The 15,558-nt window shown below is 41.8% G+C and overlaps 1 protein-coding gene across 1 annotated transcript; it reads right to left on the reverse strand.

Annotated features, from left to right (window-relative positions):
• Window positions 1–832: 832 nt before the first annotated feature.
• On the reverse strand, window positions 833–6,044 carry BMP15 (bone morphogenetic protein 15). Its single transcript, XM_022563769.2, has 2 exons — window positions 5,696–6,044; window positions 833–1,689 (listed from the first exon to the last, which is right to left on the reverse strand). Exons 1-2 carry the CDS (start codon window positions 6,021–6,023, stop codon window positions 833–835), a joined length of 1,185 nt encoding a protein of 394 aa, XP_022419477.1. The 5' UTR covers window positions 6,024–6,044.
• Between the last annotated feature and the right edge of the window lie 9,514 nt (window positions 6,045–15,558).

Consider the following 15,558-nt stretch of genomic DNA (forward strand, 5'->3'; position numbering starts at 1 on the left):
ATCTATTGTTCCATAGAAAGTTTAAAACGACTCCCCCATACATAATCCTAATCAGCAATGACAGCTCTTCATCTCTTCACCGTAGACCGGCGATTTTGAAGTGACTGTCATCTCAGCTCCATACACACTTCCCTACTGGCCTTATTAAAGACTGCTCTCCTCACCCCAGGGTATAAAGGAAACCCAGGTATTTCCCCCAGGTTCAGAGCCTGAGAGGAAAAGCCCTGATGGCTTAGAAAAAGACTCCCTTCCTTCTGTTCCCCTCAAAAGATTTTTATGGAGATTATTGCCTAAAAGTTTTCTAGTCCATCTGAGAAACGGTTTTAGATTTAGAGGGAAATCCAAATACAGAAGCAGGCAGTCTTTCCGATATGGTACTAGTTTCTAGGATTCAGAAGGCAAGGAAGAGGAGTATAAAATCTCAAGTTGCTTTCTTCACCCCAAATCTTCTATATCCTCAGAAGATGGACTCTAGGACGATTCCACCTTTCCCAGGACTTGGCGGTACAATTCCTAAAGTTCTACCATCATGGACTGGTGACGTTTGACAAAGTCACAATAAAGAAAAGACAAGAAAATAGAGAGGGCCTCTCCAAAGGAAGATCTTAAACATTAAGGGCTCTGACTAATAGTCAAAACATACTGATGTTTGATATCAGAACTATTTTTATAAAGTAAAGTAGGGGAAGAGACTTAAGTAACAACACTGAAGGCAAGGAATAGAACCTATAGATTGGGTAGAGCATCACTTGCAGCTTTAACATTAATATTAGTTTATTTTAAACCCTTTTCTAATTTCTCAGGCAAACCTGAGCTAGCTGTACTTTTGCTATCACCTGCACGTGCAGGACTGGGCAATCATATCCTCATATTCCTTGTACAGGATACTCCCATTTGCTTCAATCAGAAGAATGCTAATGGGAACATACTTATAAGGGACACAGGAGGGCTGAGGGACGCTCTGGTCCACCAGCTCATTGACAAGGTTCTGGATGATGGCATGATTGGGAGAATTGAGACCATAGTGTAGTACCCGAGGGCAGACTCCCTTACAATAGTTTGGAGTATAGAGATGGGGAGCAATGATCCAGTGATCCCAGCCCAGCTGCTGGAAGCTGACTTGGAAAGGGTGGAGGGAACACTGGTTACTTTCAGGCCCATCACGCTCCCTGGAGCGGCCAGGAACCTCAGATGCGATACTGCCTGCTTGACGAGCCCTCCGCAAGAGAAGAGAAGGATCTATTTCCGTAAACTCTTCCAGGCCTCTTGGGAGAAGTTTGGCCTTCTGAACACTCTGAGTGTCATTGAAATAGAGTAACAAGAAAGCAGTGTCCAGGGATGAAGTGCCATGCCACCGGAGCTCAAGAACCTCACTACCTCTTGGCTGCTGACACAGGAAGCGGAGTCGTAGAACCCTGTGTCCCTTGTGATTCCAGAGATTTTGCCCAACATGTTGCGTGATATCCATCTCTGTCCAAGCTTCGGGCAGTAGGGAAGGCTTTGAGGAGCCACTTCCTGAAGAAGGAAAGTGATCGGTTGGGCTTTTCTGGACCCAGGGCTCCACATGGCAGGAGAGGTGGGAGTGAGCTAGGTGAAGTTGATGGCGGTAAACCACAGTGGCTCTGACTAGTTGGTATGCTACCCAGTTTGGTCTCAGAGGAAAGTCCAGGGTCTGTTTGTGCCAGGGGCCTGCATCAGTAAGAGGGAACAAGAGCAGAGCATTAGCTTCTTACCTCCTAGCCTGAGTCTCGCTCAAAAACCTGCTCAGTGCAAACTGACAAGCAGCCCTAAAATGAATTCAAGATCATAATAATAACTATCATCTATTGAGCACTTACTAATGTATTAGATGCTTTACATACATTAACTCTTGAATCCGCAAGAGCCTTATGAGATAGTTATTTTCCCCATTTTGTAGACAAGGAAATTGAAGCTCAGAGAAGCTATGCCAGAGGACGCACAGCCAGTGTGTTAGAATAAAGATTTGAGCCCAAGTATTTTTCCCTTAAGACAAATTGTGTCTAACTTTTAGATCACTCACAGCACCAGGCTGAGAAAAACACCTCAAATGCAGAATTGTGTATATATATTGTATGTATTATTAGCTGACTATTAAAGGTGACCAATAAGGAGGGTCATTGAGACATACATGAATAACAAATCATGCAGCTTTAGGGTGACAGTCCAATACTGGGGGCTATGGTCCGCCATCACTTCAAATCCGGGGCTGAGATGGCACAAAATAATTTTGTCTATCCACTCCTAGTGGGGGCAGGTATTTACCATTTCTGCCTTCTATTTGAATTTCTTCTTGAGCAGCTATTCCCTTCTTGGGCCGTTTCCCCCTTAACCCTCAGTCTCTCCCTTTTCCATTCCTTACTGGAAATGATTCTTCATTTACCCCATTCATTGTGAATACCATTTTCAACAAGGCCCTGTTCATGTAAATATTTCGTTAGCTAAGAAGTCTACTTAGAAGCTATATGCCTTAGTGATTAAGAGTTTTAATCTAAACTGTGATGCTGACACCCAGTGGCCAAAGTGTTGGAAAGCTGGGCCAGCAGTGCTCTGACCTTCTGCGCCCTCTCCTGGCAAATGTCAAGAGCAACAATTACAAAAACCACGCACAGCAAGAAAAAGCCTGTCATCTTCACACATCAGTAAACATTCCCATGGTAATTTACATATTATTCACCTAACCTTCCTTCTCCACTGAATCCAGGAGCCTGGAATTCTTCAGTAGGCCTGGGACGTTCAATATAGAAACTCTTTAATGTTTTGATGCATCAGGATTTTTTTTAATATTATGTATCTAAGTTTCAGGTGTAAAGCATCATAATTCAACATCTGTGTACACTACAGTGTTATCACAATCACAAGCCTAGTTACCATCATCTGTTATCACACAGTTGACTCCCTTCACCTATTTCACCCACTCACCCCCCACCCCCTTTCCCTGGTGGTAACCACTAATCTAATCTCTCTACCTGAGTTTGTTTTTATTTTTTGTTGTTCACTTGTTTTGTTTTTTTATATTCCACATATGAGTGAAATCACACATCAGGATTATTTTTAAGTTCATGTTCCAACTCATGCTTAATACACCCTCAAGTTTGGGGCACTTAGATATCATTCAGACAAGGCCCAAGCCAGGCTTGTATTTGCTTTCTCAAATTACTCCATACTCCCATCCTACAATAATCTTTCCAAGAGACCCACGCATACATCTGCCCCACCCTGCCTGAAAAGGAATCCAAACCCAGCCTCTAACAGGCTGTCTGGTGAGGAACTGCCCTTTCCTTTCAGACCCTGACATCACATATTTCCTGAAGCAGGGTGGGGTTGCTAAGGATCAGAGCCAAGAAGGGTCTGCTCAGAACTTTTCAGGGAAATGGCTGACTCACACATCCTGTGTGATTGAACCTGGAATAGCTCTCCAGGCAAGCTCGATTCAGCTGGGTCATCTCCTGATGGAAAGATCATGCCCAGCTCTCTTGTCATCCATTTCTGGATCCTTTCCAGAGTCCCTAGATGCCGGTATGTCCCACAGTCACACCAGGGTACTGGCCTAATTCTAGGCATCTTCCTTTCTAGCCTCATATCATCTGTACAGAATTGATTTGTGCAGCTCCCAGTTGCACTTGGGAATGAAACCCAGATCCCTTGTAATGACCTCTGAGTCTCATATCCCATTGCTCTCCACAGTCTCACTAGGTTCCAACCATCCTGATCTTCCTTCTGTTCTTCAAGTCGGACAAGCTTCTTTCCACCCTTTAGGTCTTTGCACATGTTGTTCCCTCTGCCTAGATCAGACTTCTCCTTCTCGCTCCCCTTCTCATGCAGAGCTTCTTATCTTACAGACCTCAGGTCAAATATCACCTCTTCAAAGATGCCTTCCCTGATGATCCCATGCAAAGGGAAGATCTCTTTGCTATTCTCTATCAAAACCACCTATTTCATTCTTTGATAGCATTTACCACAATTTACAACTATCTGTGTTTACTTACTTGTCTCACCCATGAGAACCATGCCTATCTTGATCATATTCCCGCCACCTAGTACAATGTCTAGCACTTAGCAGTTGCCAAATAAATATTTGTTGAGTAAATCTCCACCCACACCAAGTTATCTTCTTTTTCCTTAATCAGAATGCATTCCCCTCCTTGTATGCATTATCTCTTTACTCCTTACGCAAAAGTCCAGCTCAAATGCCACCTCCTCAGTGAGGCCTTCCAACTGTCTCACTGCTTCCCTCTCCTTGCACTAAGCAGCAACCTATTTCTTCTTTGGAGTCCCGGGAGCCCTACTGCTTATCCTTTTCAAAGCATTTGCCACACTGCACCACCATTGTGTGATTACTTATCTATCTATTCTACCATAGTGGGGGCTCCTGGAGGTCAGGGAAGTGGTTATTTGCCTCTTTATACCCAACCCAAACACAGTGCTTGGTGCTCAATTAAAATCTGTTAAGCAGTCAGCACAACAGGGTAATTAAAGGCACAGGCTCTGGAGCCTGAAACCCTGGGTTAGAAACCCAGCTCTGTTAATTACTAGCTGTGTTACATTGAGCCTCAGTTTCTTCACCTATAAAATGGGTATGTTCATGGTACCTACCCTGTATGATAGTGAGGAGGATTAATGAAAATAATGTTTGCAAAGTACTTTGCCCAATGCCTGGCACATGGTAAGCTCACACTAAAGGTTAGTTTAGGGAATTGGTAGTTGTTTTACTTGGAGGGAAGGAGGATAAATCGTGTCTGTTGTAATCGCCGAGACTAGCAAAGGCTTCAGATTGATCTCACCAGGTTCCCAAAATTTCCCTGAATGATGGCTTTCTGCATTTCACAGAGAGCCCCACACTGCAGGAGCCCACTGCTGCCCTGGAACAATGTCTAATGCAGATGTTTAAAGCAGAAGCAACCATAATGGGAACAAAGAAAACTCCAAAATACATTTGGTACCAAAAACCCGAAGTAGCAACCACAGTCTGAATAGAAAAACTGTTTGGTGTACAAGGATATCAGGGTACCACATTCAAACACAAGTAGTTACGGACAGACAGACTTGAACTCAAATCCTGTCTCTGCCACCCACTGTCCTTGTGACCTCTGCAAGTTATTTAACTTCTCTCTGTGTTTTACTTTTATCTTTAAAAATTAGGCTAAGTGCTCCAGGACAGCTAATGAGAGTAGCTGTCATTAAGGATTAAATACGATAGCAGATGCTCACGGAGCCAGGTATACAGACTCTCAGATGTGAGCCTGTTTCTGTCCTTTCTGAGGCCTTGTAAATTTCCCCACTTCAGCATCCTGTACCCTTTGCCTTCTAAGAATAAAACAACACAAACAACCCTGCACAGGAATGTATATGGCTATTTCTCAATTATAGCTTTCAGTGATATAACAAGCATTAAGACTTTCTTTGAAAGATAGGAGCTGACACATTGCTCAGTTGCCCTGGGGCCTGGGAGAGCTTCCTCAGGTAGGCCCCAAGGCAATCTGTTCTTAAACTGGGCCCCTGAAGGGAAGCAGGCTTGGAGCCACCTTCTCCCAAGTTTTCCATCTTTTGAAAACCAAGCCTGAGAAAACCACCTTCCAGGCAATGAAGGCTGACAGTAAACTCGCAGATCCCCTTTTCTCTATGCTCTTCTTCCCCATTTTTCTCCCCTCTAGGACAATATGGTATGATAACTCACCTCTGAGAGGTCTTGCTACATTACCCAATGGCCTCACCAGCCTCACCATGGTGGCCCCAATGGTGCGGTTCTCCCTAGGGTGCCCACTCTCATCAGCTGAATGCTGGTACAACTCCAGCATATACCGCAAGGGAGGCCCTAGGACCCGTGGCTTCCTCTGCTGCTTGCCAGGGGCTTCTTCTAGCAGCTCCCGAATCAGGGGCAAGGTAGGGGCCTCAGGCAGGAGGGCAACAGAAGGCTGCCCTACCTGTGTCATTTGGACCCCGTGTTCCATAAAAAACACCAGTCCCCAAAGAAGAAGGATTCTAAGGATGCTCAGGAGGACCATCTTGAAAGGCTTGGTGTTCAGCAACACTTTCCAGCACAAGCCCAAAGGATGCCACTCTGACCCTTTCCTTTCACACAGGTAATAGCATCCAGGCTCCACTACCACAAAGGATAGGGCAAGAAAAAATGAAAGGCAGGCAGGCAGGTCCTATGTTGCTTCCTCTAGGAGGATCTCCTTGACCAAAAGGAGGTCTTCTAAATTGTCCTCTTTGCATCAAAACTGACAGAAACGCAGGAGGGACAAGGCAACATGCCCCTCCTGCTCTCCAGGGCCAGGAACAAGATAGCACTTAAAAGGAGAGGTCCATCCCAGGACCTGCTCCCTTACCTTATCCACTAGGATGAAAAGAAGCAACCCTATCCTGCTCCACTCCAGAGCTTTAAAGGCAGCCTCTTAATCAGTCCTTAAAGGGCCAGAGGCCTCCTGCTCCCATCCCACTTCCATGCAGTACTTTTCCTAATGCAGCATTTCCCAAAATGTGGTCTACTAAGGACTTGCAGTGAGACTATCTGAGGTGATTGTTAAGAATTCAGGCTCCGGGGCCCAGCCCAAAACATGAACACTCTGAGGATAGGCTCCAGAAATCTGAATCTTAAATCCTCCAAGAAGTTCCCACTAAAATATGGGAACCTCTGTGTGAGTATGGCTGCTGGAGCTTGAAGAAGATACCTTAACAGTGGTTCTCAATCTTGACTCTACACTGAAATCACCTGGGGAGTTTTAACTATTATGGATTCCTGGGTACCATCCCCAAAGATTCTGATGATGTGGGTCTGGGGTGTTACAAGGGCATCAGGATGTTTTAAAGTTCTGCAGGTGATTTTAATGCACAGCCAAGTTTGAGAACTCTGACTTAGAATGTTCTGGTTTCCCCATGGAAGGTGTTGAGATCCTGAGTGGGCTTCATCAGAGAAGCCTGGGGCAGTGGGAGATGAATCTGTGGAAGTTGGCTGGGAGCTGACCTAGCTTGGCTGGTTAATGGAGGCATCAGGGCTGAGCCAGTTAAGGCTACCCCAGACCAGGATTCTTCAGAAAAATGGTAGGTGTTGTCCTGGCCCTGTCCAAGTAGAATCAGTTTGCTGGGGCTCTAAGGAGAAGGTGGGGCAGGAGGTCAAGATGTGGCTCTTGTGGAACAGGCATGGACTTTGTAAACAGACAGACCTGTGATTCTTTCTCTTATTAGCAGTCATTTAACCTCTCCAAGGCAAATCTCTTCGTTTCCCTGAGCCTCAGTCTCCTCACCTGTAAAATGGAGATAACATGTTTTATCTCATAGCTTGTTGTGAGGATACAAGGAAATAATCTGTGTTAATTCCACAAAACCTAATTAGGCATATGATATATGGTTACATGCTATAAATTATTTGTTTCCTTCCTCTGTTTTTTCTAACATGGCCTTGGTCCCTGGCATGTATCGTAAAACAAAAGATATGGGCCCTCTAGTTCTGGACTCAAATCCCAAGTCAACAACCCATTAGCTGGTGACCTCAAGCAAGGTTACTCCCAGACTGAGTTTCTTCATTTGTACTGCTGGCTCCTACAGAGAGTTGTTGTGAGTGTTGTATTGTGTACATTTTTATTGTATACAAGTAAGAGATATAAGCAGATGATTCACAATAGGCAAAACCTGAATGGCCAAAACATGAAAAGATGTAAAAGAAATCAGAAAAATGCAATTTAAAACCACATGTGCTTCCACACCCATTGAATTGGCAACATATTAAAAGTCTGATGCTATTAAATCCAGGTGAGGATGTAGAATGCAGGTAAATCTCTTACACTGCTGGTGGGAATGTGATTTGGTACAATTGTTTTAGAGAGCGATCTGGCATTACCTCTACTGAGTTTGAAGATGTGCAATTCAGGTATTGCTACTATTGCTAGAACAGTAGCTTTTAGATATTTTGGTCTGTGATTCACAGGAATAAATATATTTTACATCAGACCCAATAGAAACACAAGCACACACACACACACACACACACACACACACACACACACAGGTATCTGAAGTAAACATTTCCTGCAACAATTTTTATCTTTCCAACATGTTGGGAGGGATAATATATCATAATGGGTAAGAACACAGCTCTGGAGTCAGGATCTTAATTTCAAACTCCAGCTCTACCACTCATTAGCTTGACCTTGGGCAAGTTACTCAACTTCTCTGTGCCTCAGTTTCCTCATCTGTGAAATGGAAACCATAGCCTCTCTCTTCTTCAATTTTGTAATATATATGTAAAATGAGGTTAATCAAAAGACTTACCTCATAGGATTTTTGTGAGTATTTAATGAGTTAACACATGTAAGGCACTTAAAAGAGTGCCTGGCACAAAGTAAGTACTAGACACAGGTTAATTATTATTACATTTCATGCAAGTTGTGCTCTCCAGAAAGCTGGGCTTACCCTGAAGTGCTAGTTCTGACCTCATATGAGCTGTGGAGAGGTGGCCCATAAGTTTCTCTGTCCTCCATGTCCACACCGCTTCTCCCTGCTTCCTTTCCCCCTTCTCTGCCTCCCAACATTCTCTTTGGCCCTTGACCTCTGTTACCAATTTAAACTTCCTATTTTCTATCCAACATAACTCAGTAAAAGAGCGAGTTATTAGGACAACTAGCAAAGGATCCATACAAGATTTCCCAGCACAGTTTTCTTTGATGTTTCTATGGTATTTGAGTGGGATTATATACGCCAAGGACATTTTTCTGCCATAGTAGTAAGATTTTGATACAGGATCAAAAGAAGTAAAAAGAGACAACATATTCACTGGAAATAACATGATTTGGGTTAGAATTCCTGGTTCTGCCATTTTTGTCTGTTGCTTAACCTCTCTGCATCTCAGCTTTCTTAACTGTAAATTTGGAATATTCTTTAGGGCTGTGGTGAGATTTAAATGAGATAATGTATACAAAGTATTAGCATATAGATACTCTTAAATAAATGTTAAAATTTATCATTAATAACCTATGATTTTAAACTGTATGTAAAGTGTAACTGACTGAAGGAAATATCTACTCAGCATCCTTCTAAAGTTCAGCTGAATTTTTATTCCATCCCTCTACACACCAGGGCTTCAGAAGACTCACCTGAATGAATAGGTCAGCTTTCTTATTTCAGAAAAAGATCCAAAAACTAACTCCATTCTTATCACCAGAATTGAAAGAAGCTGACTTGATTATTTCCTGGAAATGCCCCCTGGTGGGCCTGATGTATGCTACTGCCCCAAACCCCCAGAAGAGGGCACCAACTGTCTTTCCAGCCTTTATGGTTGGAGGGGTGGGGTGGAGTGGAGGGGCAGGTTATAGGTGATTGGAACAGGATCTACTAAATGATATTTACCAGGCCTTTCTGCTTTAGAAAAAGCCAGTATGTGAAAACACTAATCATTTAAATTGGACAGTTTAGGAGGTGTTTATTGACATGACTAAAAGTGTTCTTGACACAACAAAATAGGTCACCACAAGTTGCTTTGAGCAGCAGGAAACCTTGATGCACACTGTGGGTTAACTTTTCAAACTATAATATGCTGGGCACACTGGTAAAAGGCATGAAATTTACAAAAGAATAGATTTTTATCCAATTTGGGGGAGCATGGGTATTGTTTAAAGTACATATGTACTTTAAACATCATCTTTTACATGATTATAATTTACATTTCCTTACAATTGTGTTCATTCAACAAATATCTAATAAGTACCTCCTATGTGGTTGTGTAAGGTGTTAAGGGTGCAGGCCTATTGCCAGACTGCCTGGGTTCAAATTCCAGCTCTACCACTTAACTAGCTTGGTAATTTTTGCAATTGACTTAACCTCTCTGTACCTCAGTTTCCTCATCTAATAACAAGGCTAATAATAGCAATATTTTAGAAGACTGTCGTGAAGATTAAATGAGTCAATGCATATAATAAGCATACTATGTTCTAGATACTGTACTAGACGCTAGGAGTACAGAAATTAATAAAACAAGTTCTTGGTCTTTAACACTCCCAGTACTATGCTTGGCACTGCAGTAGGTTGGGGGACACCACGATCAAACAGTTTCTATCTCAAGAAGATAACAACCTTGATAGAGACATAAAAGATAGGAAATATTTCCCATAACCATGATATTTCCTCTGATTACTCTTCTGAGTTCTTAAAATATGGACCTATTTTCTAGATGTTCTGTTAAAAAAATCATTTTCCTTAAAACAGAGAGTATGGTATATTTTATAGAAATATTTATTTGGCACTAGACTGTATCATTTTACATATTAGATCTCATTTTATCTTCATATCAACTCTGTGAGTTAAGTACTATATTCCCATTTATAGGTAAAGAAGTTGAAAATCAGAAAAGGAAACTTGTCCAAGGTTGTACAGCTCACAAATGGTGGAATCCACTGGGATTTGGACCCAACTCAGAGGAAATTTCAGAGCCCCTCTCTTTGTATCTTGTAGGTTGCTATATAAGCTGCCAATGAACATTTAGCCCCTTAAGAAGACTCAGTTCCCCAATAAGATAATCCCACAAGGATTCCTGAGTACAGAATTTTAACTCTTATCATTGCTTATAGACCATAACATTCCCAGACAACTAGAAGACCAGGTTTTCTTTTAGCCAAGTAAGCAAGCGAGAGCTAAGTAAGAGCTAAGCATGATACACTCTGAAGTTCCTTTTGGCCTCAGAGACACCTGCTGTCTTTGGAGCTTTTGGTCATTTTTGGGTAATCAAGTCATCAGTAATCATGACCGTATTCCCATTCTATGGCCTCCCTCTGTTTGATCCCAGTAGCTACTTGTATTTCTTTAATTTGATAATAAAGCAAATGACCAGGTAACTGACTTCCCACATTAAAGGTAGGGAGACTGTGCTTCCCCTGAAAGACCTACAGAGACTGGTTGCATACGTATCACTCCATTTTCTATTGTATGTCAGTTTCGCAGGGATTGGCATGGCTGAATACAAATGGATCCTGGGCCACAACAACTCAGTACAAGGAAGACATTCTGTATACTTGGGACAGGGAAGAAGGACATTAAGAGTCACCTCTTCAAAGATTCAGCAGCTATTCTTCTGCTCTGCAGGTCTACAAGCCCTGCCCTCACCATAAAAGTAGAGTCTGGTGTTAAAAAGGAAAAGATCTAGAGCGTAGACCTAAGCCAAGCACTTGAGATCAACAGTGGGGAGTATAAGGGCTTATTTTATTTTATTTATTTTTATTGGAGTATAGTTGATTTACAATGTTGTGTTAGTTTCAGGTGTACAGCAAAGTGAATCAGTTATAATTCTTTTCCCATATAGGCCATTACAGAGTACTGAGTGGAGTTAAGGGATTATTTTAGAATGGTCACTTTCTCTCTCTAAATAAATTGTTGACACTGTCTTGCTGAGTCAGACAGGGCTAGAAATGACTTTATCTAACTTTTCACTTCTGATGTCAGTAAGAAAATGTGCAGGTTGATGTTTCTTCTGTCCATAAGAAGTATTCCCTTCCCCTACTACTATGGCAAGGCTTCTGGAAAGACCAGAGCATAAGCCCCCATTGACCTGGGAGCCAGAATCTGGGACACAGACACTGTGGGTCATGAGGTTTGGAAGTACAGATTCCTTGTCTCACCTTTTACACCTTAGACTCTAAGATTTACTGCTCCACTGGGGCCATGAGGAGAGTCCAGTTCCATCTCTCACCCTGAAACAGAAAGTTGAAGGAGAAGCAAATTTGTGAAAGATAAATTAGTTGCATAAACTTGGAGACATCCCCAAACTTCAGCCAAATTTCAAAGCAGACTTCAAATCCTTTGGATTCTCAGGAAAATCTAGTGACCACTTTAAGGCTATTTTTCTTTTTATCTCTTCTCAGGTTAAGGAAAAGCTGGTAGATTCTATTTGACATAATATTAGAAGTCCTATCCACAGCAATCAGACCCGAAAAAGAAATAAAAGGCATCCAAGTTGGAAGGGAAGAAGTAAAACTGTCATTTTGCACATGACATGATACTATATATAGGAAACCCTAAAGTCTCCACCAAAAACTATTAGAACTAATAAGCAGATTCAGTAAATTTGCAGGATACCAGATTAATATACAGTAGTCTGTTGCTTTTATATACACAAATAGTGAACTATCAGAAAAAGAAAGCAAGAAAACAATCTTGCTTAAAATCACGTCAAAAAGAATAAAATATCGGGGCTTCCCTGGTGGCGCAGTGGTTGAGAGTCTGCCTGCCGATGCAGGGGACACGGGTTCGTGCCCCAGTCCAGGAAGATCTCACATGCTGCAGAGTGGCTAGGCCCATGAGCCATGGCCACTGAGCCTGCGCGTCCGGAGCCTGTGCTCCGAAACGGGAGAGGCCACAACAGTGAGAGGCCCACGTACCGCAAAAAAAAAAAAAAAAAGAATAAAATATCTAGGAATAAATTTAACTAAGGAGGTGAAAGACCTATACCCTGAAAACTATAAAGCACTGATGAAGATATGAAACCATAAAACTCCTAGAATAGAACATAGGCAGAACACTCTTTGACATAAATTGTAGCAATATTTTTTGATCAGTCTCCTAAGGCAAAATAAACAACAGCAAAAATAGACAAATGGGATCTAATTAAAAGTAGCACAGCAAAGGAAACCATTGAGAAAATGAAAAGACAGCCCATGGAATGGGAGAATATAATTTGTAAATGATATGACCAATAGCGGTTAATGTCCAAAATATATAAGCAGCTCATACAAATATCAAAAGTATTAAAATATCAAAAAACCCAGACAACCTTATTTAAAAGATGAGCAAAAGACCTGAATAGGCATTTTCCCAAAGAAGACATACAGGTGGTCAACAGGCACATTAAAAAATGCTCAACATCGCTAACCATCAGAGAAATGCAAATCAATACCACAATGAGATATCACTTCATACCTGTGAAAATGGCTATCATCAGAAAGAACACAAATAGGTTGCTTCCATGTCCTGGCTATTGTAAATAGAGCTGCAATGAACATTTTGGTACATGACTCTTTTGAATTATGGTTTTCTCAGGGTATATGCCCAGGAGTGGAATTGCTGGGTCGTATGGTAGTTCTATTTTTAGTTTTCGAAGGAACCTCCATACTGTTCTACATAGTGGCTGTATCAATTTACATTCCCACCAACAGTGCAAGAGGGTTCCCTTTTCTCCACACCCTCTCCAGCATTTATTGTTTGTAGATATTTTGATGATGGCCATTCTGACCGGTGTGAGATGATGTCTCATTGTAGTTTTGATTTGCATTTCTCTAATGATTAATGATGTTGAGCATTCTTTCATGTGTTTGTTGGCAATCTGTATATCCTTTGGAGAAATGTCTATTTAGGTCTTCTGCCCATTTTTAGATTGGGTTGTTTGTTTTTTTGATATTGAGCTGCAAGGGCTGCTTGTAAATTTTGGAGATTAATCCTTTGTCCATTGCTTCATAGCAAATATTTTGTCCCATTCTGAGGGTTGTCTTTTCGTCTTGTATATGGTTTCTTTTCCTGTGCAAAAGCTTTTAAGTTTCATTAGGTCCCATTTGTTTATTTTTGTCCTTTTTCCATTTCTCTAGGAGGTGGGTCAAAAAGGATGAATGGATAAAGAAGATGTGGCACATATATACAATGGAATATTACTCAGCCATAAAAAATGAAATTGAATTATTTGTAGTGAGGTGGATGGACCTAGAGTCTGTCATACAGAGTGAAGTAAGTCAGAAAGATAAAACAAATACCATATGCTAACACATATATATGGAATCTAAAAAAAAAATGGTCATGAAGAACCTAGGGGTAAGACGGGAATAAAAACACAGACCTACTAGAGAATGGACTTGAGGATATGGGGAGGGGGAAGGGTAAGCTGTGACAAAGCGAGAGAGTGGCATGGACATATATACACTACCAAACGTAAAATAGATAGCTAGTAGAAAGCAGCCGCATAGCACAGAGAGATCAGCTCACTGGTTTGTGACCACCTAGAGGAGTGGGATAGGGAGGGTGGGAGGGAGAGAGACACAAGAGGGAAGAGACATGGGGACATATGTATATGTATAACTGATTCACTTTGTTATAAAGCAGAAACTAACACACCATTGTAAAGCAATTATACTCCAATAAAGATGTTAAGAAAAAAGATGTTAAAAAACAAAAAAGAAAGGAAGAACACAAATAACAAATGTTGGCAAGGATGTGAAGAAAAGGGAACCTTTGTACACTATTAATGGGAGTGTAAATTGGTGCAGCCACTACTGGTGCACCCAGACTCCTCAGAATGACAAGCAAGGCCCTTTCTGATCTGACCTGTAACTATTTCTCAGGTCTTGTCTATATTCACATGCACATTTGCATCCTACACTTCATTTAAGCTTAAGAACTTACAGTTCTTGGAATCAGGCAAGCTTCCCCTTAATCCCCCCATCTTTTCTCATGCTGTTCCCCTTGCCTATAATGCCTTCAGCTGAGGTGCTCAACAAAAATTGTTAAATAAATGAATAAGTGAATGAGTGAATGAATCTGTTTATCTGTTTCCTTGGCCATTTTTGAGAGCGGCTACATGGCTGTGCATGATCATGAGTGGGGTATTTATTTGGGGAAGTTGGAGGATATTTACATGGTAGGATTTCAGGGAATCATTGAGATCCTCACTGCATTAAACCATCACTCCTGTTAGCTTATCACTGGACCTTATCCCATGAGCTTTATTTCCCTGAACAAAGGCTTAGTGTTACTGGAAGTCTCTGATGGAGGGAGGAGTGCTAAAAAAGAAAGAGGGGGCCAGACAGAGAAATTGGAAGTGGGAGGTAGCTGATGGGAAAAGCTAACAGTACCACTTTGCCCAGAACAGATGATGTGATGACACTGGAGCAGAAACAAGCCAATCTGAAATATAACAAAGTGCAAGGGGAAAAAATTGACTTAGAGCCTAAAATATACTGTGGGCAGTTTTAATCATCCTGTTGTTGACCTAAAAGGCAGATTAAAATCACGTATACTCCTAATCCCAGATACCTAAGGTAGAGAACTAAGTGGAATGCAGCAGGGTTTTGGGCCATTTCCAGAGACAGATCATTTTCAGTAGAGCCCTTTGGGCTTGAGAAGGAACGGCATGGAGCATGGGTGGGTTAGGATCCCCTAGCAAAGCCAAGTCCATTAGACAAACAGCTCTAAAAAACCACAGGCTTTTCATAGTCCCTGTGGAGGGACAGGAGAGGCCTGGATCGCAGATATCAAAAACCTGGTGAAAGACCAAGATATGTCCTCTTCTGGCCACTTTCAGGCCTATCCAAAAGAAAATCAAACTCATTTAGTCTACTAGGCTTTTCTGGGATGGCTAGGGTTGATGTTTATGGGAGTCCAGTATCCCAGGTCAAAAGATTTCTACCCTTTTCCTAGAGCCTGGACTGGAATTGTAGGTGAGAAATGAGAGAATCAAATCAAGCTCCATTGTACTTTCCCTCTATACTCTGCTCCCTGTCAACTACTAAGCATAACTTCCTTCCATTGGTGAATTTTATTAGTTCTTTGAAGAAACAGGAAATTGGAGAA

The sequence above is a fragment of the Delphinapterus leucas genome, chromosome X, assembly GCF_059928025.1.
Source record: "Delphinapterus leucas isolate spDelLeu-1000000601 "Yukka" chromosome X, BTC_Dleu_Yukka2, whole genome shotgun sequence".
NCBI lineage: Eukaryota > Metazoa > Chordata > Mammalia > Artiodactyla > Monodontidae > Delphinapterus > Delphinapterus leucas.